The sequence below is a fragment of the Scyliorhinus canicula genome, chromosome 12, assembly GCF_902713615.1.
Source record: "Scyliorhinus canicula chromosome 12, sScyCan1.1, whole genome shotgun sequence".
Taxonomy (NCBI): Eukaryota; Metazoa; Chordata; class Chondrichthyes; order Carcharhiniformes; family Scyliorhinidae; genus Scyliorhinus; species Scyliorhinus canicula.
In genome coordinates this window covers 57,840,660-57,865,004 of record NC_052157.1, presented here as the reverse complement: position 1 = coordinate 57,865,004, position 24,345 = coordinate 57,840,660, and the positions used below count along the sequence as shown (strand labels likewise).

Genomic DNA, 24,345 nt, shown 5'->3' with positions numbered 1-24,345 from the left:
TTATCTATCTAAACCACAGTGTGTGTTTAACCCGTATATGGTGGACAAATGATCACACAAGTTGTTTGGTACAATAATAGTTTATTAACATACACAAGGTTATTTACTTAATCAATCACACGTTCATGTCCATTGCACTATAATCTAATACATTTAAACAACCTTAACTTAACTCCCAGGTGACTGGCAAGTACAGAGCAGATATGGCCTTATCTGAGTACTGGTAGTCTGGCAGTGCTGGAGTTCCTGTTGCTGGTCATCAGTGTCCTTGGCTCTGGTCCCTCTGGGGATGGCATGGATGGTGCTCTTCTTGGCTGGTGATGAATTCACCGTTGTTGTTGGCTGTCGATGCTGCAGTCGCGAGAGTGAGTGGTGGCCTGCGCAGTTCCTTTTATTCTTCTAGCTATTGCGCTCTTTTGGGCGGTCGGAGTTGAAGGTCCAATGGATCGATAGGGTCTCGATCACCTTGACCAATTGGGGGCGGATACTTTGATGGCTGGCCATAGTGTCCGAGGCAAGTAGGCCTTCCCAAATAAGGAAAGCAGGCACTGTTGAGTCTGCCATTTATTGCCAGTTTCTACCTGGAACCCATTGTCCCAGGAAGACCTATTAATGGCCTTTCTCCTGTGTTACTTTCTGCATAAGTGTGGTGAATGTAACTCTGTAATTCACCCTGTGATATATATATGAGACCGTACGATTGTAAGCGCAGTTGCGTTGCCCGACCACTGGGAGAGCAGCTCTGGGAATGCTCAGCAGTTTGTACAGGGCTCTACCCTTGGCTCCGCCCACGGCTCCTCCCCCTGGACTGCTGTGTAAATATCGATGCCCAGAGCCAGCTGACCAGTTCATCGAGAGTTCAACGTGTAACAGGCTGGCTCTGTAGTAAGTAGATTAAAACCATTGTTCATATCTCAAAGCACGTGTCTAGTGAATTGATGGTCTCATCAATTTAATCTACTTAAGAAACAGTCAGGATCAATCATGGAATCAGCCCTCAAGCCTGAGCGACTGGAACTCGACCCACAGGATGCAGAGGCAAAATAAATTTTTTCTCATTGGCTCCGGTGTTTTAAAGCCTACCTGGTGGAAGCAAGCACAGCCGAAACAACGGAGGAGCAGAAACTGAGCCTACTGCACGCGAGGGTGAGCCACAGAATCTCTACTCAACTAAACTGTACCGGTTCGTATACTGAAGCCCCAGCGCTACTCGACAAAATGTATGTGAGGCCTGTTAATGAAGTCTATGCACGACACGTGTTCACTACTCGCCACCAGCGGCCTACGGAATCGCTAGCAGAATTCCTGAAAGAGCTTAAAACTTTATCTAGTGACTGTAATTACCAGGCGGTTACCGCGGCAGAACATAGAGAACTTGCTGTACGCGATGCCTTTGTTGCGGGCCTTAGGTCAAATTACGTGCGCCAGTGACTGCTGGAAAAGGGGGCCCTAAATCTTGAAGCGACTGTTGAACTTGCTACCACTATGGAGGTCTCCTTCCGCGGCCTCACTTCGTACCCCGCGGACCCCGCGACCCCGTCATGGGCCCCCGACCACCGACTCCCCCTGGCCTGCGCCGCGCGGCCGCCCAGCCACAATGCTGCCCCAGCTTGCCACTTTTGCAGCCAGAATCAGCACTCGCGGCAGCACTGCCTGGCCCGCAATGCGACCTGCAGCAGCTGCGGGCGAAAAGGACACTATGCCAGAGTGTGTCTGCCGAAGAAAGACCCAGCCTCTAACCCTCCCACGTCTCAAAGCACTCGTTCCACCCCAGACTCTAACCCTCCCACGGCTCAAAGCACTCGTTCCCTGAATTCACAGGCCCGCAGGCCCCGAAATGCTGCAGCCTGTATGCTGACTCCGCCCCCACCTGACATGTGCGACTCATGGGGGCGGCCATCTTGGCAATCCTCCTCCATGCGGCCGGCCATGTGCCACTCATGGGGGCAGCCATCTTGGCAATCCTCCTCCATGCGGCCGGCCATGTGCGACTCATGGGGGCGGCCATCTTGGGATCCATCCCCTTCAAACTCTGAAACTCACCTCGACGACTATGAACTCAGAGGGCAGTCATCAGGGGGCCACTCCAGCACAGCTGATCGAGCCGCCGACTTCCGCAACTCAGCGCAGTCACTCTGGACCAATCGCGCCCGAAGCATCTCCGCAACACGATGGCGACGGTCCAAATTAACGGGTACAGCACGTCGTGCCTTTTCGACTCCGGGAGCACTGAGAGCTTCATACACCCAGATCTGGTAAGACGCTGTTCGCTCCCCGTTTTCCCCGCGCGGCAAACTATCTCCCTCGCTTAGGGCTCCCACTCTGTTCAGATCCAAGGGCGCACCGCCGCGACGCTCACAATCCAAGGCGCTAGCTATGCCAAATTCCAGCTCTACGTCCTGCCCGAAATCTGCGCCCCACTCTTATTGGGCCTAGATTTTCAGTGTAACCTCAAGAGTCTCACCCTCAGTTTCGGCGGGCCCCTACCCCCACTCACTATCTGCAGCCTAGCCACGCTGCGAATCCCTCCCCCTCCTCTCTTTGCCAATCTCACCCAGGACTGTAAACCCGTAGCCACTCGCAGCAGGCGGTATAGCCTGCAGGATAGGGTGTTCATCAGATCAGAGGTCCGAAGGCTTCTCAGTGAGGGGTTCACAGAGACCAGCAACAGCCCCTGGAGAGCTCAGGTGGTGGTCGTCAAGATCGGGGAAAAATTCCGCATGTCGTAGACTATAGTCAGACCATTAATAGATTTACGCTACTCGACGCGTATCCCCTCCCAGGATTGCAGACATGGTAAATCAGATCGCCCAGTACCGGTGGATCTGAAGTCTGCATACCACCAGCTCCCAATCCGCCCAGAGGACCGCCACTACACAGCATTCGAGGCCGATGGCCGTCTCTTCCATTTCCTCCGGGTTCCCTTCGGCGTCACTAATGGGGTTTCGGTGTTCCAACGAGCAATGGACCGAATGGTGGACCAGTACGGGCTGCAGGCCACGTTCCCGTACTTGGATAATGTTACCATCTGCGGCTATGACCAGCAGGACCACGACGCCAACCTCTACCGTTTTCTCCAGACGGCTCAGAAACTAAACCTCATCTGTAACAAGGAGAAATGCGTTTTCCGCACAACCAGACAGACAATTCTCGGCTATGTCGTGGAAAACGGAGCCCTGGGTCCCGACCCGGACCGTATGCGCCCCCTCTTAGAACTCCCCCTCCCTCATTGCCCCAAGGCCCTCAAATGGTGCTTGGGATTCTTTTCGTATTACGCCCAGTGGGTCCCTCAATATGCGGACAAAGCCCGCCCACTCTTTAAGGCCACACTATTTCCCCTGTCAGCTAAGGCGCGCCAGGCCTTCAACTGCATCAAGGAGGACATCGCCAAAGCGGCCATGCGGGCGGTGGATGAATCCACTCCCTTTCAGGTTGACAGCGACGCCTCAGAGGTAGCTCTTGCAGCCACGTTAAATCAGGCAGGGAGACCAGTCGCATTCTTCTCCCGTACCCTCTCCGCTTCGGAACTCTGACACTTGGCAGTCGAAAAAGAAGCACAAGCCATCGTGGAAGCCATACGACACTGGAGGCACTACCTCGCAGGTAGGAGGTACACCCTCATCACCGACCAAAGATCGATTGCCTTCATGTTTGACAACTCGCAAAGGGGCAAAATTAAAAACGATAAAATTCTGCGGTGGAGGATCGAACTCTCGACCTATAGCTACGATATTAAGTATCGACTGGGGAAGCTTAACGAGCCTCCAGATGCCCTATCCCGCGGGACATGCGCCAGCGCGCAGAACGACCGCCTGAAAGTCATCCACGACGACCTCTGTCACCCGGGGGTCACCCGGCTCGCCCACTACATCAGAGCCCGAAACCTGCCTTTCTCCAACGAGGAGGTAAAAGCTGTCACCAGTGACTGCCCGATCTGCGCTGAGTGCAAACTGCACTTCTATAGACCAGACAGGGCCCACCTGGTCAAGGCTTCTAGGCCCTTTGAACGCCTCGCGATTGATTTCAAAGGGCCACTCCCCTCAACTAACAAGAACGTTTACTTTCTAAACATCGTAGATGAGTTCTCCCGTTTCCCATTTGCTATCCCGTGCCCCGACATGGCCTCCCACACAGTCATTAGGGCCCTGCATAGCTTCTTCACTCTCTTTGGTTTCCCCAGCTACGTACACAGCGACCGGGGTTCGTCCTTCATGAGCGACGAGCTGCGTCAGTACCTGCTCAACAAGGGCATTGCCTCGAGCAGGACTACCAACTACAACCCCAGGGGGAACGGGCAGGTGGAGACGGAGAATGCAACGGTCTGGAAGACCGTCCTACTGACCCTCCGGTCCAGGAATCTCCCAGTCTCCCATTGGCAGGATGTCCTCCCAGACGCGCTCCACGCTATTAGGTCCCTCTTATGCACCGCGACCAACCAGACCCCTCACGAGAGGCTCTTTATCTTTTCCAGGAGCACTACCATGGGGGTCTCACTCCCGGCATGGCTGAAGAAGCCTGGCCCTGTACTACTGAGGAAGCACGTCAGGGCGCACAAAACTGACCCCCTTGTAGAGAAGGTGCCCCTGCTTCACTCAAACCCCCAGTACGCCTTTGTAGAGTTCCCTGACGGCCGTCAGGACACCGTATCCCTCTGGGACCTAGCACCCGCTGGATCCAGCATCCCCACTATCATTGCAGAGGTACCCCTCACTCTACACCCCACCCAGCCGCCCCCTCGCGCTCCTGAGCCCACTAGCTCGCTACATTTGTTTTGCGCACCCGCACCGGCTAACCCCCAGCGTTCCCAGTCCCCAGTCGAACCAGATGGGTATGGAGCTCGGACGGAATCACCCCCGGAGTCCGCCATCATACCCCAACCCACAACACCCATCCAGGCACCACAAAAGGCTGCAACCCCGGTGCTCCGCAGATCGCAGCGGATGACTCGACCACCGGATAGACCCAATTTATAAACTACCACCCCCGCCGGACTTGATTTATTTGTAGGGGGTGAATGTGGCGAATGTAACTCTGTAATTCACACTGTGATATATATATATGAGACCGGACGATTGTAAGCGCAGTTGCGTTGCCCGACTACTAGGGGGAGTATCTCTGGGAGTGCTTAGGAGTTTGTACAGGACTCCACCCTTGGCTCCGCCCACGGCTCCTCCCCCTGGACTGCTGTATAAATATCGATGCCCAGAGCCAGCCGACCAGTTCATCGAGAGTTCAACGTGTAACAGGCTGGCTCTGTAGTAAGTAGATTAAAACCACTGTTCATATCTCAAAGCACGTGTCTAGTGAATTGATGGTCTCATCAATAAGTCTGAGGTACAGCTTTGTATATTTGCAGGCTGCAGCCTGTCTGTGTTCAAGCTTGACCAAATTTCCCATCAACCTTTGCGGGCAGTCATTTTAGATGGCCAAACATCCCTCCCTCCCCCCCTCTCTCCTTATCTCTACCTTCCGCCAACTCTTGCTCCTATCCTCCATCTCCCTTTCCCCTTCTCTCCCTCTTACTGCCATTTGCTCTCTTTGCCGTTCCTCACATGTTACTCCTCTCCATCCATTCAGATGATCCTTCCTGCGTCTCTTTCGATTTGATCTGTTTTGTACACTCCCTCACTCTCCAGCAAACTGTACTGAATGAATTCTTTCAGCAGTTTTTTCTCTAACTCCATCTCTCCTCTTTTTGTGTCATTTTCTACATTTTATTAAGCTGACATACATTTTCCTCATTTTTGGTCCAACCACTTTTCTGCCCAAGTTTCCACATTAGAGATCTGTTTTCCTCTTGCTCACAATCAAAGTGGGAAATGGGCCAGACAGTGGCCGCACAGCAAGATCCCACAAAAAGCAATGAGATAATGTCCCGGATCAGCTGTTCGTTTTTTAGCGTTGAGGGTTGAAATAGATATTGGTCCCAGGACAAGGGGGAGAAACGTTCACACATGTCGCCTCCTCCCACCTCACTCCCCACAATTCTCCTTCCAAATTGTGGCCATGGGAGATTTTACTCCCACACAGGATGGCAGTTGGAGCATCGCATTAATTTTTCATCGTAAAAGACAGCAACTCTGACAGTGTGGCACTCCCTCAGCACAAACCCTCTGACAGTGCAGCACTCCCTCAGTACTGACCCTCTGACAGCGCAGCACCCCCTCAGTACTGACCCTCTGACTGTGCAGCATTCCCTCAGCACTGACCCTCTGACAGTGCAGCACCCCCTCAGTACTGACCCTCTGACTGTGCAGCATTCCCTCAGTACTGACCCTCTGACTGTGCAGCACCCCCTCAGTACTGACCCTCTGACAGTGCAGCACTCCCTCAGTACTGACCCTCTGACAGCGCAGTGCTCACTCAGTACTGACCCTCTGACAGTGCAGCACTCCCTCAGTACTGACCCTCTGACAGTGCAGCACTCCCTCAGTACTGACCCTCGGACAGTGCAGCACTCCCTCAGTACTGACCCTCTGACAGTGCAGCACTCCCTCAGTACTGACCCTCGGACAGTGCAGTACTCCCTCAGTACTGACCCTCTGACAGTGCAGCACTCCCTCAGTACTGACCCTCTGACAGTGCAGCACTCCCTCAGTACTGACCCTCTGACAGTGCAGCACTCCCTCAGTACTGACCCTCCGACAGTGCAGCACTCCCTCAGTACTGACCCTCTGACAGTGCAGCACTCCCTCAGTACTGACCCTCGGACAGTGCAGTACTCCCTCAGTACTGACTTTCTGACAGTGCAGCACTCCCTCAGTACTGACCCACTGACAGTGCAGCACTCCCTCAGTACTGACTTTCCAACAGTGCAGCACCCCTTCAATACTGACCCACTGACAGTGCAGCACTCCCTCAGTACTGACTTTCCAACAGTGCAGCACCCCTTCAATACTGACCCTCTGATAGTGTAGCACTCCCTCAGTACTAACCCTCTGACAGTGCAGCACTCCCTCAGCACAAACCCTCTGACAGACCAGCACTCCGTCAGTACTGACCCACTGACAGTGCAGCACTCCCTCAGTACTGACTTTCCGACAGTGCAGCACTCTTTCAATACTGACCCACTGACAGTGCAATGCTCCCTGAAGACTGACCCTCCGACAGTGCAGCACTCTCTCAGTGCTGACCCTTCGACATTGCAGCACTCCATCATCACTGACCCTCCAACAGCGCACCGCTCCCTCAGTACTGATCCTCTGACAGTGCAGCACTCCCTCAGTACTGACCCTCTGACAGTGCAGCACTCCCTCAGCACAAACCCTCTGACAGTGCAGCACTCCCTCAGTACGGACCCTCTGACAGTGCAGCACTCCCTCAGTACTGACCCTCCAACAGTGCAGCACTCCCTCAGTACTGACTGTCCAACAGTGCAGCACTCCCTCAGTACTGACCCTCTGACAGTGCAGCACTCCCTCAGGTACTAACCCACTGACAGTGCAGTACTCCCTCAGTACTGACTTTCCGACAGTGCAGCATTCCTTCAATACTGACCCTCCGACAGTGCAGCACTCCCACAGTACTGATTGTCTGACAATGCAGCACTCCCTCAGTGCTGACCGTTCGACATTGCATCAGTTCCTCAGTACTGACATCACTGTATGTATACAAGGGGTTAATGTAAATACACTACAACTAAGTAACCACTAGAGGGAGCACCAGAAATGTCATGACATGCAGACATACAGCCAATGGGTCATTACAACATGACACAACCAATGGGTAATCAGGACACCCAGAGGTGGCATTACCACAAGGGGATACTTCACAACCCATATAATAGGACAGGGCACACATGCTCTGCCTCTTTCCACAGACAGACATCTAGAGTGTACATCAGGGTTGATAAGCAGCATCATGGGCAGCAGGGTAGCATGGTGGTTAGCATAAATGCTTCACAGCTCCAGGGTCCCAGGTTCGATTCCCGGCTGGGTCACTGTCTGTGTGGAGTCTGCACGTCCTCCCCCTGTGTGCGTGGGTTTCCTCCGGGTGCTCCGGTTTCCTCCCACAGTCCAAGGATGTGCGGGTTAGGTGGATTGGCCATGCTAAATTGCCCGTAGTGTCCTAATAAAAGTAAGGTTAAGGAGGGGAGGGGGGGTTGTTGGGTTACGGGTATAGGGTGGATACGTGGGTTTGAGTAGGGTGATCATGGCTCGGCACAACATTGAGGGCCGAAGGGCCTGTTCTGTGCTGTACTGTTCTATGTTCTATCACACCACAGCACATGGCTTAGAGCAGGCTGATAAAGATAGACTGAGTTACTACAGTTAGATTAGCAGAGAGGCACTCTCATTTAAGAACTGTGCTAATAGTTCAATAAACATGTTGAACTCATTTCATAGTCTGGAGCTTCCTTTGTCAAACCATACATCAAGGAAGCAGCTTATGCTACACAAAGCAACATAGCACAACATGATACCAGGAGTGCTTATTCAATCTATTGAGTTCACTCAGCATGATCCGTGACAACCAGCAACCGAACCTCGGCACGATGATCGAGATTCCGGTTCCTGATCCACTCAGGACCACAGAAATCTCAGTGCCAACAGAAGCAAACGGCAAATTTGATTGGCAGACATCTTGTACGTCTCCAGTCGGCCCAGTCCGTGCATGTGCAATTCCCTGGACGAAACGAACCGGCAAAACAGTCTTTTGCGCATGCGCGAGAAGCCGTGCACGCGCAGTTGCGAAAAGAGCGCACAGCAAAGGAAAAACAAATTGCGCATGCGCAATCCATTCCTACGCTTTATGTCACGAGCGTCATGACGTCAGAGACCCCAGACCACTCCCACTTAAAGGGAAAGGTCCAAAAATTAAAAGAAGAGTTTTAAAGCCGCAAAAACACCATTCTTTCACACCTCGAAAGACAGAACAATGCATGACTTCTCCCTCCACAGAACCCTGCAACAAGCATTAGCACCGCCCAAAGAGATGATTTGGTCCTTGAAGACTACTATTCAGATGATGATTTCTTCCTTGGACACAGAGAGCGTAATGACAATACCGAAACAAAAGAAGGTAATTGGTTTATCGAAGAATACGACTCAGACATGGCTGAGTTATTTGGATATGCTGATCACAGCATCAGCAACCCAGTTGCAAAGCTCAACATGACTCTACTCATGGTAGATGAATCCAATACCATGATGCCGTGGCAGATCGTCGATACATTGGATGATAGCAATCTGTCAAATTCCCACGAAGAAGACAAAGCTAATAGAGAGCGGCCTTATGCCACACGAAAAGTGTTCCATGCACCACGAATAGTCCCCGACACCACATAGAGGGTGGTCTACGCACCACAAAGAGTCCCCGACTCCACATAGAAGGTAGTCCATGCACCACGAAGAGTCCCTGACTCCACACTGAGAGCGATGAAAGACTCCACAGGGAGACCACTGCACGATTCTACACAGGGAACGATGCCAGATTCCACAGAGAACATAAGAACTAAGAGCAGGAGTAGGCCATCTGGCCCCTCGAGCCTGCTCTGCTATTCAATGAGATCACGGCTGATCTTTTGTGGACTCAGCTCCACTTTCCAGCCTGAGAACCATAACCATTCATCCCTTTATTCTTCAAAAAACTAGTATCTCTATCTTAAAATTATTTAATGAAGGAGCCTCAACTGCTTCACTGGGCAAGGAATTCCATGGATTCACAACCCTTTGGGTGAAGAAGTTCCTCCTAAACTCAGTCCTAAATCTGCTTCCCCTTATTTTGAGGCTATGCCCCCTTGTTCTGCTTTCACCCGCCAGTGGAAACAATCTACCCTCATCTATCCTATCTATTTCCTTCATAATTTTATATGTTTCAATAAGATCCCCCCTCATCCTTCTAAATTCCAATCAGTACAGTCCCAGTCTACTCAACCTCTCCTAGTAATCCAACCCCTTCAGCTCTGGGATTAACCTAGTCAATCTCCTCTGCACACCTTCCAGTGCCAGTACGTCCTTTCTCAGGTAAGGAGACCAAAACTGAACACAATACTCCAGGTATGGCCTCACTAACACCTTATACAATTGCAGCATAACCTCCCTAGTCTTAAACTCCATCCCTCTAGCAATGAAGGACAAAACTCCATTTGCCTTCTTAATCACCTGTTTCGCCTGTAAACCAACTTTCTGTGACTCATGCACTAGCACACCCAGGTCTCTCTGCACAGCAGCATGTTTTAATATTTTATCATTTAAATAATAATCCCTTTTGCTGTTATTCCTCCCAAAATGGATAACCTCACATTTTTCAACATTGTATTCCATCTGCCAGACCCTAGCCCATTCACTTAGCCTATCCAAATCCCTCTGCAGACTTCCGGTATCCTCTGCACTTTTTGCTTTACCACTCATCTTAATGTCGTCTGCAAACTTGGACACATTGCACTTGGTCCCCAACTCCAAATCATCTGTGTAAATTGTGAACAATTGTGGGCCCAACACTGATCCCTGAGGGACACCACTAGCTACTGATTGCCAACCAGAGAAACACCCATTAATCCCCACTCTTTGCTTTCTATTAATTAACCAATCCTCTATCCATGCTGCTACTTTACCCTTAATGCCATGCATCTTTATCTGATGCATCAACCTTTTGTGTGGCACCTTGTCAAAGGCTTTCTTGAAATCCAGATATACTGTGTCCATTGGCTCCCTGTTATCTACTGCACTGGTAATGTCCTCAAAAAAATTGACTAAATTAGTTCGGCATGATCTGCCCTTTATGAACCCATGCTGCGTCTGCCCAATGGGACCCAGATGCCTCGCTATTTCTTTTTTGGTGATATATTCCAGCATCTTCCCTACTTCCGAAGTTAAGCTCACTGGCCTATAATTACCTGCTTTCTGCCTACCTCCTTTTTTAAACAGTGATGTCACGTTTGCTAATTTCCAATCCGCCGGGACCATTCCAGAGTCTAGTGAATTTTGGTAAATTATCACTAGTGCATCTGCAATTTCCTTAGCCGTCTCTTTTAGCACTCTGGGATGCATTCCATCAGGGCCAGGAGACTTGTCTATCTTTAGCCCCATTAGCTTGCCCATCACTACTTCCTTCGTGATAGCAATCATCTCAAGGTCCTCACCTGTCATAGCCTAATTTCCATCAGTAATTGGCATGTTATTTGTGTCTTCCACTGTGAAGACGGACCCAAAAAACCTGTTCAGTTCCCTCAGTTTAGGAGTGCTCCCAATTTGCCCTCTTTCTACCGTCATTCCTTTTTGTTGGTATAAACCTTTGCTGAGCACTGTGAAAAATCGCTTGGAAGGTTCTCCACTGCTCCTCAACTGTTTCACCAAAAGTCTTTGCTCCCAGTCTACCTTAGCTAGCTCTTCTCTCATCCCATTGGAATTTCCTTTGTTTAAGCACAATACACTAGTGTTTGATTTTACCTTCTCACCCTCCACTTGTATTTAAAATTCCGCCATATTGTGATCGCTCCTTCCGAGAGGATCCCTAACTATGAGATCATTAATAAATCCTGTCTCATTACACAGGACCAGATCTAGGACCGCTTGTTCCCTCGTAGGTTCCATTACATACTGTTCTAGGAAACTATCGCGGATACATTCTATGAACTCCTCCTCAAGGCTGCCTTGACCGACCTGGTTAAACCAATCGACATGTAGATTAAAATCCCCCATGATAACTGCTGTACCATTTCTACATGCATCAGTTATTTCTTTGTTAATTGCCTGCCCCACCATAATGTTACTATTTGGTGACTTATAGACTACTCCTAACAGTGACTTTTTCGCCTTACTATTCCTGATTTCCACCCAAATGGATTCAACCTTATCCTCCATAGAACCGATGTCATCCCTTACTATTGCCCGGATGTCATCCTTAAATAGCAGAGCTACACCACCTCCCTTACCATCCACTCTGTCCTTCCGAATAGTTTGATACCCTCGGATATTTAACTCCCAGTCTTGACCATTCTTTAACCATGTTTCAGGTATGGCCACTAAATCATAGTCATTCATGATGATTTGCGTCATCAACTCATTTATCTTATACCGAATACTATGAACATTCAGGTAAAGTACATTTACGTTGACTTTTATACCTCTGTTTTGAATCTTAACACTTGGATCAGTAACCTCTCCTAGGTTATATTTCCTCTTAACTTTTCTCCTAATTTTCCTTGTCGTTGAACCCATATCTTCATGTAACAACCTGCTGCATTGCTTACCATTTACGTTTTCACTTCCCGTTTTATTCCTTTTAGTATTACTGGGCCTATTCACTGAGCTCCCCTCAGTCACTGTACCTTGTACTGTCGCCCTTTTTGATTTTTGACCATGGCTTCTCTGCCTTACACTTTCCCCCTTACTGCCTTTTGTTTCTGTCCCTGTTTAACTACCTTCCGACTTCCTGCATCGGTTCCCATCCCCCTGCCACATCAGTTTAAACCCTCCCCAACAGCTCTAGCAACCCCCCCCCCCCCCCCCAGGACATCGGTTCCAGTCCTGCCCAGGTGCAGACCGTCTTGCTTGTACTGGCCCCACCTCCCCCAGAACCGATTCCAATGTCCCAGGAATTTGAATCCGTCCCTCTTGCACCATCTCTCAAGCCACACATTCATCGTATCTATCCTGACATTCCTACTCTGACTAGCACGTGGCACTGGTAGCAATCCTGAGATTACTACCTTTGAGGTCCTACTTTTTAGTTTAACACTTAACTCCCTGAATTCAGCTTGCAGGACCTCATCCCGTTTTTTACCTATATCGTTGGTGCCTATGTGCACCACGACAGCTGGCTGTTCACCCTCCCCCACAAGAATGTCCTGCAGTCGCTTTGAGACATCCTTGACCCTTGCACTAGGGAGGCAGCATACCATCCTGGAGTCTCGATTGCGTCCACGGAACCGCCTGTCTATTCCCCTTACGGTTGAGTCCCCTATCACTATAGCCCTGCCATTCTTCTTCCTGCCCTGCTGTGCAGCAGAGCCAGCCATGGTGCCATGAACCTTGCTGCTGCTGCCTTCCCCTGGTGAGCCATCTCCCTCAACAGTATCCAAAAAGGTGTATCTGTTTTGCAGGGAGATGGCCGCAGGGGACCCCTGCACTGCCTTCCTACTCTTGCACTGTCTTTGGTCACCCATTTTCTATCTCCCTCAGCAACTTTCACCTGCGGTGTGACCAACTCGCTAAATATGCTATCCACAACGTCCTCAGCATCGTGGATGCTCCAAAGTGAGTCCATCCGCAACTCCAGAGCCATCAAGCGGTCTAACAGGAGCTGCAACTGAACACACTTCTTGCACACGAGGTGCATGACACGGGTCTGGGTTCTCCTGCCGTGTATTAAACCTCCGGTTTAACTTATACAACTACAATTCCAAAAAGAAACGAGCTAAAAAATAAATACACCAATGAAAAGAAAAAGATAAAAGAAAAACGACTTACCAGTCACTTACCAGGGATAAAAAAGCACCTCCTCCACCCCAAGCTTCAAATTCCCACCTAGCTTCAAATTTCCAAACTCACTCTTAGCTGTGTCTCACTCTGGCTGTGTCTTCTCTGGCTCACTGGGAGAGTGATACAAGCCTCCACAGAGAGCTCGTTGACAGACTCCACAATGGGAGCAACTCAAGACTCCAAAGTGCAGTCCATGCTTGAACAAGACCAAGAAGGTCTATCCACCTTATCTGAGCAACCAGCAGCAGACGATGCAAGTCTGCCACGCTCACGTGAACAACAGAAAGACTATGACAGTCTACCCAGATTACTTGAGCCACCAGAAGAAGACTCTGACAGTCTACCCAGCTCATCTAACCAACAAGAAGACACTGCAGGTCTACCCACTGTATGTGAGACAAGTGACGAAAGCATCACAATTACCATACAAGATTTGCAACATCACAGTGAGACTGACAGATCTCAGCTCACATTCACAGAGGCACTCGACAATCCAAGTGAAACTACTCGTGAGTCCAGTGCAACCACGTCAATTGATGCCTCATCCACTTGAGACTCTCCACAAGAAAATTAAATTTTGAACATTTTGACTCCAGACGAGGTGCATCAAGAACCAAAAATGATTCAAGTGAACCTGAAATGACTCCGACAGAGGATCATCAAAAACCAGAGATGATTCAAGTGAACCAGAATGGACTCCAGACGGGGAGCATCAACGAGCCAAAGATAATTCAAGTGAACTGGACATGACTCCAGACGGGGAGCACCGAGGAATCAAAGACGAAACGATCAATGAAGCACAAAGCTAAATCACTGGCTTTGAAAGCAGACCAAGGCAGGCCAGCAGCACAGTTCAATTCCCGTACCAGCCTCGCCGAACAGACGCCGGAATATGGCGACTAGGGGCTTTTCACAGTAACTTCATTTGAAGCCTGCTTGTGACACTAAGCGATTTTCATTTCATTTTCATTTCATGGAACAGCAGATGCCACAAAGGACACTGACACATGGAACTTTGTGAAGGACTCGAATTCTCCACTCGGAATGGTCATTGAGCGCAACAAACACAACAACAAAACAGACAAAAACAACAACACAGACAACAACAAGAAGCGTACCAAAGGCACCAACGTCAACAACAAGCCCGACAAAACCAAGAATACTGGAACAACGGCTGGTATGACATGGTGCAACTCTGCAAATGCAGGACACTGTCACAGCACAGCTCAGGACAATGGCAATTGTGCAGACATACCATGGCATGATAACGCATCTTACAAATTCAATTTTTTATAGAATTAGAACAGTACAGCACAGAACAGGCCCTTCGGCCCTCAATGTTGTGCCGAGCAATGATCACCCTACCCAAACCCACGTATCCACCCTATACCCGTAAACCAACAACCCCCCCCCCCCCGCCCCCCCCCCCGCTTAACCTTACTTTTAAGGACACTACGGGCAATTTAGCATGGCCAATCCACCTAACCCGCACATCTTTGGACTGTGGGAGGAAACCGGAGCACCCGGAGGAAACCCACGCACACACGGGGAGGATGTGCAGACTCCGCACAGACAGTGACCCAGCGGGGAATCGAACCTGGGACCCTGGAGCTGTGAAGCATTTATGCTAACCACCATGCTACCGTGCTGCCCTACAATTTGCTACACTACAAACAAGCAGACCAGCTTTCAAGGCAGCTGACCCATGACATCAATACCGCAAACACAGACACAAGTCCAGGTCAGACAGGAATGATGATATCAACAATCGCTACCACAAGCATCGAAAAGAAAAAGAGTCCTAATAAGACAACAAAGTGATCTGACCATTTGAACACCTCCTTATGACTTCTTGGTTCCTTGAGCGCAGGGACACTGACGGCGTTCACAAGGAAATGACAACATCAACATCGACACTTCAATAACAAACCAAGAAAGCCACTCGACCATATAAATTCATGAACTTTGGACTCAGAACTATTATTTGGTATTGTCTAATCATCACTGTCATCATGACTTGTACATGTCATCAATTATCTACATATTTTGTTGAATTTTATTCAACAAAGTACAGAAAATATGTAACACGAAAAAAGGGGGGATGTGGTGATATGCATCAATGTATTATACACAAGGGGTTAATGTAAATACACTACAACTAAGTAACCACTAGAGGGAGCACCAGAGATGTCATGACATGCAGACATACAGCCAATGGGTCATCAGAACAGGACACAACCAATGGGTAATCAGGACACCCAGTGGTGGCATTACCACAAGGGGACACTTCACAACCCATATCAAAGGACAGGGCACACATGCTCTGCCTCTTTCCATAGACAGACATCCAGAGACTACATCAGGGTTCATCAGCAGCATCACACCACAGCACGTGGCTTAGAGCAGTCTGGTAAAGATAGACTGAGTTACTACTGCTAGATTAGCAGAGTTGAACTCATTGAAGAACTGTGTTAATATTCAATAAACAAGTTGAACTCATTTCATAGTCTGGAGCTTCCTTTGGCAAACCATACATTAACAAAGCAGCTTATGCTACACAAAGCAGCAGAACACAACACTGACCCCCGAGCAGTGCAGCGCTCCCTCAGTACTGACCCTCTAACAATGCAGCACTCCCTCAGTATTGACTCTCTGACAGTGCAGCGCTCCCTCACTACTGACCCTCTGACAGTGTAGCACTCCCTCAGTACCCTCTGACAGTTCAGCATTCCCTCAGTACTGACCCTCCGACAGTGCAGCGCTCCCTCAGTATTGACCCTCCAACAATGCAGCACTCCCTCAGTACTGACCCTCAGACAGTGCAGCGCTCCCTCAGTACTGATCCCCGACAGTGCAGCATTCCCTCAGTACTGACCCTCCGACAGTGCAGCGCTCCCTCAGTATTGACCCACCGACAATGCAGCACTCCCATGGAACCGGCCCTCCGACAGTGCAGCACTCTTTCAGTACTGAATCTCTGACAATGCAGTACTCCCTCATTACTAAACCTATGATGGTGCAGCACTCAATCAGTGCATCACTCACACAGTACGGAACCTCTGACAGTGCAGCACTCCCTCAGGACTGACCCTTTGACAGTATAGTGGTCCCTCAGCATTAATCTTGCAACATTGCGACACTCCCTCTTCACTGACCCTCCGACATTGAGGCACTCCCTCAGTACTGACCTTCAAAAGTGCAGCAGTCCCTCAGTACAGACCCTTCGACTGTGCAGCTCCCCTTCAATACTGACCTTTTACAGTGCAGCACGCCCTCATTACTGACCCTTCATCAGTGCAGCACTCCCTCAGTACTGACCCTCTGACAGTGCAGCTCTCCTTCAGTGCTAACCCCTGACAGTGTAGCACTCCCTCAGGTCTGACGCTCTGACATTGCTGCACTCCGTCATTACTGACCCTCCAGCATTGCAGTACGCCATCATTACTTACCTTCTGTCAGTGCGGTACTCCCTCTGTACTGACCCTCTGATAGTGCACACTCCATCTGTACTGACCCCTGACTCTGCAGCACTCCCTCTGTACTGACCCTCAGTACTGACCCTCAGACAGTGCAGTGCTCCCTCAGTACTGACCCCCTTATAATGCAGTACCCTCTCAGTACTGACACTCCGACAGAGCAGTACTCCCTCAGTACTGACTGTCTGACAGTGCAGCACTCCCTCCGTACTGATCCTCTGACAGGGCAACACTCCCTCAGTACTGATCCTCTGACAGTGCAGCACTCCCTCAGTACTGACCCTCTGACGGTGCAGCACTCTCTAAGTACTGACTGTCCAACAGTGCAGCACTCCCTCAGTACTGATCCTCTGACAGTGCAGCACTCCCTCAGTACTGACCCTCTGACAGTGCAGCACTCCCTCAGTACTGACCCTCCGACAGTGCAGCAATCCCTCAGTACTGACTCTCTGACAGTGCAGCACTCCCTCAGTACTGACCCTCTGACAGTGCAGCACTCCCTCAGTACTGACTCTCTGACAGTGCAGCTCTCCCTCAGTACTGACCCTAAAACAGTGCAGCACTCCCTCAGTACTGACCTTCTCGTTAATAGTGTATTAGACGGAACTTCCCATTGTCTTTCTGCTGGAGAATTCGATAGTTCTGAACCGTCGGAATGAAAATGGTTCTCTTCACCTTAGTTCAAAATAGCCGACCACTATGTGAATGAGAGAAGGTTGTGCAATGTTTGGAGTTATCTACCTGCTGGAGAACAACCAAGTGAGATTCGGGGATGAGGGAAATTCAGTGGTTGCTGAGTAAACCTGTCTATTAAGTGTCTGTAATTTTCTTTCAGAATTTTGGAAATGGAATCTTTACTAGTGGCCTTGCTGCTGTTGTCGGCTTCTTGGGGTAGGTATCCTGTGGTGAGGGGTCGGGTGGGATTAGACTAGGTGGGATATTAAAGGGTGTAGGGATTGGGGGGGAGTGGAATTAGACTTGGTGGGATATAAAAGGGTACAGGCAGAGAAGGGGAGAGTTGGTTTTGACTGGGTGGGATATTAAAGTGTGTGGGAGTGAGGGGGAAAGTGGGATTAGACTAGGTAGGATATTAAAGGGTGTAGGGAGTGAGGGGAGAGTGGGATTAGATTGGGTGGGATATTAAAGGGTGCGGGAGTGAGGGGGAGAGTGGGATTAGACTAGGTGGGATATTAAAGGGTGCGGGAGTGAGGGGGAGAGTGGGATTAGACTAGGTGGGATATTAAAGGGTGCGGGAGTGAGGGGGAGAATGGGATTAGACTGGGTGGGATATTAAAGGGTGTAGGGAGTGAGGGGGAGAGTGGAATTAAACTGGGTGGGATATAAAAGGATACAGGCAGTGAGGGGGAGAGTTGGTTTTGACTGGGTGGGATATTAAAGTGTGTGGGAGTGAGGGGGAAAGTGGGATTAGACTAGGTGGGATATTAAAGGGTGTAGGGAGTGAGGGGAGAGTGGGATTAGACTGGGTGGGATATTAAAGGGTGCGGGAGTGAGGGGGAGAGTGGCATTAGACTAGGTGGGACATTAAAGGGTGCGGGAGTGAGGGGGAGAGTGGGATTAGACTGGGTGGGATATTAAAGGGTGTAGGGAGTGAGGGGAGAGAGGGATTAGACTGAATGGGATACTAAAGGGTTTAGGAAGTGAGGGAGAGCATGGGATTAGACTGGGTGGTATATTAAAGGGCGTAGGGAATGAGGGAGTGAGTGGGATTAGACTGGATGGGACATTAAAGGCTGTTGCTATGGGGGGAAGAGTAGGATTGGACTGGGTTCGATATTAAAGGTTGTAGGAAATTAGGGGCAGAGTTGGATTAGACTGGCTGGAATATTAAAGAAAATGGGGTGGGAGGGAGGAGTGGAGTTAGACTGGCTGGGATGTTAAATATCTGTTCCTTTGGTGTTGGTTTATAACGCATCTTGTGATGTTTAAATTGATATGGTGGCTATATTAATGCACAATATTATTGTTCTAGATCTTCTTTGTCAGGAATGGGGTGTGAATGTCCCGGACTCTGTAACTGGAGCTGTTGGGTTGTGTGTGGTCATTCCTTGCACATTCTGGTACCCTGGCATTGACACCGAAGTGTCCCTCACAAGTGTCGGGTGGTTACACCAGGAAAAGGTCGATGGAATCCAAGTGATCAATTCAACTGGCTTCGCGCACCCTCACTTCCAGCATCGCACAAGGTTCCTTGGTAATTGGCAGAATAATAAAAATTGCACCTTGGAAATAAGGGATTTATTAGAAGGCGATGAAGGAAGATATCACTTCAGAATGGTACTCAGTGACGGAAATAAATACTCAGACCCAATCGGATTCTTGCTAAATCTAATCGGTAAGTTTAAACATTTTCCTAATCAGACATACTCAAATTAACAGAAGACAGGCTTGAGGGTTTGAATGGGCCTCCTCCTGTTCCTGTGTAACAGGCTCGAGGGGGGTGAATAGGCCTCCTCCTGTTCCTGTGTAACAGGCTTGAGGGGGGTGAATAGGCCTCCTCCTGTTCCAGTGTATCAGGCTTGAGGGGGCTGAATGGGCCTCCTCCTGTTCCTGTGTATCAGGCTCGAGGGGGGGTGAATAGGCCTCCTCCTGTTCCTGTGTAACAGTCTCGAGGGGGGTGAATAGGCCTCCTCCTGTTCCTGTGTATCAGGCTCGAGGGGGTTGAATAGGCCACCTCCTGTTCCTGTGTAACAGTCTCGAGGGGGGTGAGTAGGCCACTTCCTGTTCCTGTGTAACAGTCTCGAGAGGGGTGAATAGGCCACCTCCTGTTCCTGTGTATCAGGCTTGAGGGGGGTGAATAGGCCACCTCCTGTTCCTGTGTATCAGGCTCGAGGGGGGTGAATTGGCCACCTCCTGTTCCTGTGTAACAGGCTTGAGTGGGGTGAATAGGCCACCTCCTGTTCCTGTGTATCAGGCTCGAGGGGGGTGAATAGGCCTCCTCCTGTTCCTGTGTATCAGGCTTGAGGGGGCTGAATGGGCCTCCTCCTGTTCCTGTGTACCAGGCTCGAGGGGGGTGAATAGGCCACCTCCTGTTCCTGTGTAACAGTCTCGAGGGGGGTGAATAGGCCACCTCCTGTTCCTGTGTAACAGTCTCGAGGGGGGCGAATAGGTCACCTCCTGTTCCTGTGTATCAGGCTCGAGGGGGGTGAATAGGCCACCTCCTGTTCCCGTGTATCAGGCTCGAGGGGAGTGAATAGGCCACCTCCTGTTCCTGTGTATCAGGCTCGAGGGGGGTGAATAGGCCACCTCCTGTTCCTGTGTATCAGGCTTGAGGGGGGTGAATAGGCCACCTCCTGTTCCTGTGTATCAGGCTCGAGGGGGGTGAATAGGCCACCTCCTGTTCCTGTGTATCAGGCTTGAGGGGGGTGAATAGGCCACCTCCTGTTCCTGTGTATCAGGCTTGAGGGGGGTGAATAGGCCACCTCCTGTTCCTGTGTATCAGGCTCGAGGGGGGTGAATAGGCCACCTCCTGTTCCTGTGTATCAGACTTGAGGGGGCTGAATGAGTTTATCCTGATACTGTGTAACAGCGTTATGCTTTCAAGTTTGTGCAGGTTTTGGAGAGTTCAGCATCTTACCCGGCAGGAGCAACATCTCTTAATAAAGCCATGCACAATGTCTTTACGAAATTAGAGCATGATGGCGCTATTTATTTTCTCTTTTCGGCAAACAACAAAAATATGACAGATGAGAAAACTGGCGATGAGGATTTGGGACAGAAAACCAGCAGCGCAGGTTTGGGACGGAAAACTTGCGGTGAGCATTCGGGCCAATATTAACCATTGATGAGGAACTGGAACCATAAACCATCTTCGATGAAGGTTTGGGCCAAAGAAAACCTTCAGTGAGAATTTGGGCTGGAAGCGATCACCAGCAAGTTTGTCGCAAGTTAAAAGAAATACTTAAACTTCCGGTGATGGTGACGTGCTGAGTGGACACATGTTAGGTGGCTCTCCTCCAAACCAGAACCAGAAAAAGCACTTTTAGTCAAATTTCTCCTAAAATACGAATACAAAACTACCTGAACAGCAAGAAGAAAACAACCATCAGAGTATGGCAGCAAACGGGAGCACGAGGGGACAAAGAGATGGCAGAATTGGCCACCCAGGAGAGAGGGAGACCAATGACCTGATTAGCCTTCCCCCACCATCTGGAGACGGATGGAAGAACTTTCTTATGAATGAGCTGACCGCCATGAAAGAGTCAAATAGAATAGAAATCCAGGTGACGGTCAAGGTGGTGGCGACAGAGGCGATGGCCACCATGCAAAAGGCTATTGATGGGTTGGGGAAGAAAGTGGAGACGCAGAACAAGACGATCCTTGATCTAGAGAAGGCCTCGACAGATCAGAGCGACAGAATTGGTGCCCTGGAAGCAGAAGTGAAAAGGTTGGTGGCGGCCCAGGGGAACTTAAAGGGGAAAGTCGAGGATCAGGAGAACAGGTCCTGATGACAAAATATTCGGATTGTGGGCCTGCCAGAAGGCATCGAGGGAAGGGATCCAATGGGCTACGTCGCCCAAATGCTGGACAACCAAGTTGGGATAGACAGCTTCCCATTCTTATGGTATCTGTCTGTGAGACATCTAGTGTTGAACTGACTGTATTACATTTACATACATTGATCATGTATATCGATCCCCCCAGAGCTCGACAGAGCGCACGGGTTGCTCTGGCCAAAATCCAAAGCCAGGGAGCAGCCGAGGGTGATCATCGCAAAGCTCAACCGACACCAGGACTGTGAGAGGATCCTGCGGTGGGTGCGTTAGACAAAAGCAAGCACCTGGGAAAGGCAGAAAATCCTAATCCATCAGGACATCGAGGCAGATCTGGCAAAAAGCAGGCCTGGTTCAGCTAGGCGAAGTCGGCGCTGTCCAAGAATGGGGTACGTTTCGGTATGCTGTACCCAGCCAGGCTCTGGGCCACAAACCAGAAGAAAGAACATTACTCTAACACCCCGGAGGAAGCGAATGAATTAGTTAGAAACAACGGCCTGGACAAGGGACAGGCAAGGCAGCGGTGAGAGGGGAAATCAAAGACTCACTGGACTGTGAGCCAGTTTGTGCGGGACTGTGCTGCCTCACTCTGATCGTAAGGGGAAGACTGGGTCATAGAAGGAAGTGAGGACAGAGGAAGGCAGGTGAGAGGTTAGACAGGGAAATGGGCAGTCAGCGGGCATAAGGAAGGGGCTACACCGATCCCAGGAGAGTTGGCCACCACACTAGCAGGGATAGCTAGCACAGGAAGTGCACCTCCCGGGAGGGATGGAGTGCCTGGCCTAAGGGGGTTGCGGGCAGTGGGTGCGGGGGGAGGGGGGGGGTGGGACAAAGGTACGGGGAAGGGGAAAGCAGAGAGGAGGAGGTGGGATAAAGGCGATGTAAGAAGGGGGGACTGTGGGGGCGGAGAGAAAGAGCGCAAAAGAAACAGAACAAGGGAACTTAGTTGGCTTTCATATCGGCTTCGGTGGGTGAGGAACGAGCTGAGGAAACAAGATGGTGTCAGAAGCAGCCACGCTGGACGGTCTCTAAACAAAAGGAGACCCCGGAGTGCAGGATATCACCCATGTAGTGTGTAGTGATATTCAGATATCAATATACATGATCAATGTACGTAAATGTAAAACAGTCATTTCAACACTAGATGTCTCACAGTCAGGTACTATAAGAACAGGATTCCGGCTCTTTTTCGTTAGTTAGAGAATGTGATCCAGAACAGTGAACAAGCAAGACTTAGAATAGCTAGAGTGAGAGAAGTTAGAACTAATTTGTTGTCATAGTGTACAGTTATATAGTTATCTGTATTGTACTTTATTTCTTTGTAGTTAGTTTCGTATTGAGTAAAAGGACTCTCAGTTTATTATTTTGTCACTCATTAAATAGTTTATCTTCCAATAAGAAGACTATTGGTCATTTTATCATCCTGGTGGATTCAAGAATAATATATATATTTTAGATAAGTCATTATTTAAAATATAACATGGTACCAGCGAGTTTTAAATCTTTTAAGAAAGAATAACAAAGATTTAGTGGATAAAAGAAGAAAGAAAAAAGAAAAACGGATTCAACTATTCGACTATAGCAATTATCACAACTTTGAAAACTTTGATGCAAACAACCTATCAATGGACCAAGTTCAAGCACCAAGACATCTAAAGACCACTGGTGACTTAAATTTAAATTGGAAGTTGTTCAAGCAACAATTCCAACTTTACCAAGAAACTATTGATTTAAGTGCAGCACCAGAAGCTGGAAGAATCACGTTATTTCTCTCCCTGGCAGGAAAGCAAGCAATCAAAATATTCAAATCATTTAATTTTAACTGATGCAAGTAAAAATGGCATTGGCGCTGTTTTACTGCAACAAAACCATTTTGTTAATTGGATTCCTATTGCCAATGCGTCAAGATCAATGACTGACACGGAGCGTCACTGGCAGCGCCCCCCCCCGGGCGATTCTCCTGCTCGCGATGGGCCGTGTGGCCATCCGTTCTTTGCCGGTCCTGCCAGCGTAAATTGGAGTAGGTCCTTACCGGCGGGACCTGGCGGCGCAGGCGGCCTCTGGCCCGAGGAGGTGCCCCCACGGTGGCCTGACCCGTACCGATCCATGGGCAGGCCCGTGCCATGGGGGCACTCTATTCTTTCACACCGGCGGCTGTAGCGGTCCGCCATGGCCGGTGCGGAATCGAAGCCCTCTGCGCATGCATGGGGATGACACCAGCGCACTCTGGCGCTCCCACGCACGCGCCAACTCACGCCAGCTGCCGGAGGCCCTTCGGCACCAGTTGGCGTGGCGCCAAGCCCCTTCCCCACCGGCCAGCGGGGTGCAAACCACTCTGGGGCCAGCCTAGCCCCTGAAGGTGCGGAGGATTCCGCACCTTTGGGGTGGCCCGACGCCGGAGTGGTTCTCGTCACTCCTTCACGCTGGAGATCCCGTCCCGCCGATTACGGCAGAATCCCGCCCATGGTCTATCCAAATTCACAGTAGAAACTGACCATTGTCCACTAGTACACATAGAAAAAAAATTGAATGACATGACTCCCAGACTTCAATATTTAATGATGAAATTGGGAAGATACAATTTCACACTGAAGTATACACCAGGTAAAGCATTAGTAATTGCTGATACTTTACCTCGGTCAGTCAACACTGACCTTCTCCAAGGAGAATCCATCAATGATGTTGATTCACATTTGCAACTATTCAAAGAATTACTCCCTGATTTAGATGTCAAATTTCAGCAAATTCGCATTGAATCACAGAAAGGCACCACGTTGATGACAGATATGAAACATCTTCAAGAAGGATGGCCTGAAGGCAATTGTCCGCAATATCAATCCATTCAGTCAGAGCTGGCTATTGTAGATGTTATGCTGCTGAGACAAGATCGCATTGTAATTCCACAAAGCATGCGTTCTGAAATGCTGCCGAGAT

The 24,345-nt window shown here is 49.8% G+C and overlaps 1 protein-coding gene across 4 annotated transcripts in view; it reads left to right on the top strand.

Moving 5' to 3' along the window:
* The window catches only part of LOC119974699 (B-cell receptor CD22-like), a 127,083-nt gene that overhangs the window by 11,237 nt on the left and 91,501 nt on the right, over window positions 1-24,345 (top strand). For 3 of the 4 annotated variants that reach the window (XR_005462559.1, XM_038813832.1, XM_038813835.1), the window contains exons 2-3: window positions 17,736-17,791; window positions 18,891-19,253. Coding sequence is in view for 3 of the 4 variants with exons in the window: in XM_038813832.1 (XP_038669760.1) it covers window positions 17,746-17,791; window positions 18,891-19,253 (409 nt within the window). In the remaining variant the exon portion in view is untranslated. The remainder of the gene's footprint in view (window positions 1-17,735; window positions 17,792-18,890; window positions 19,254-24,345) is intronic. The other variant, XM_038813833.1, reaches the window with a different exon arrangement.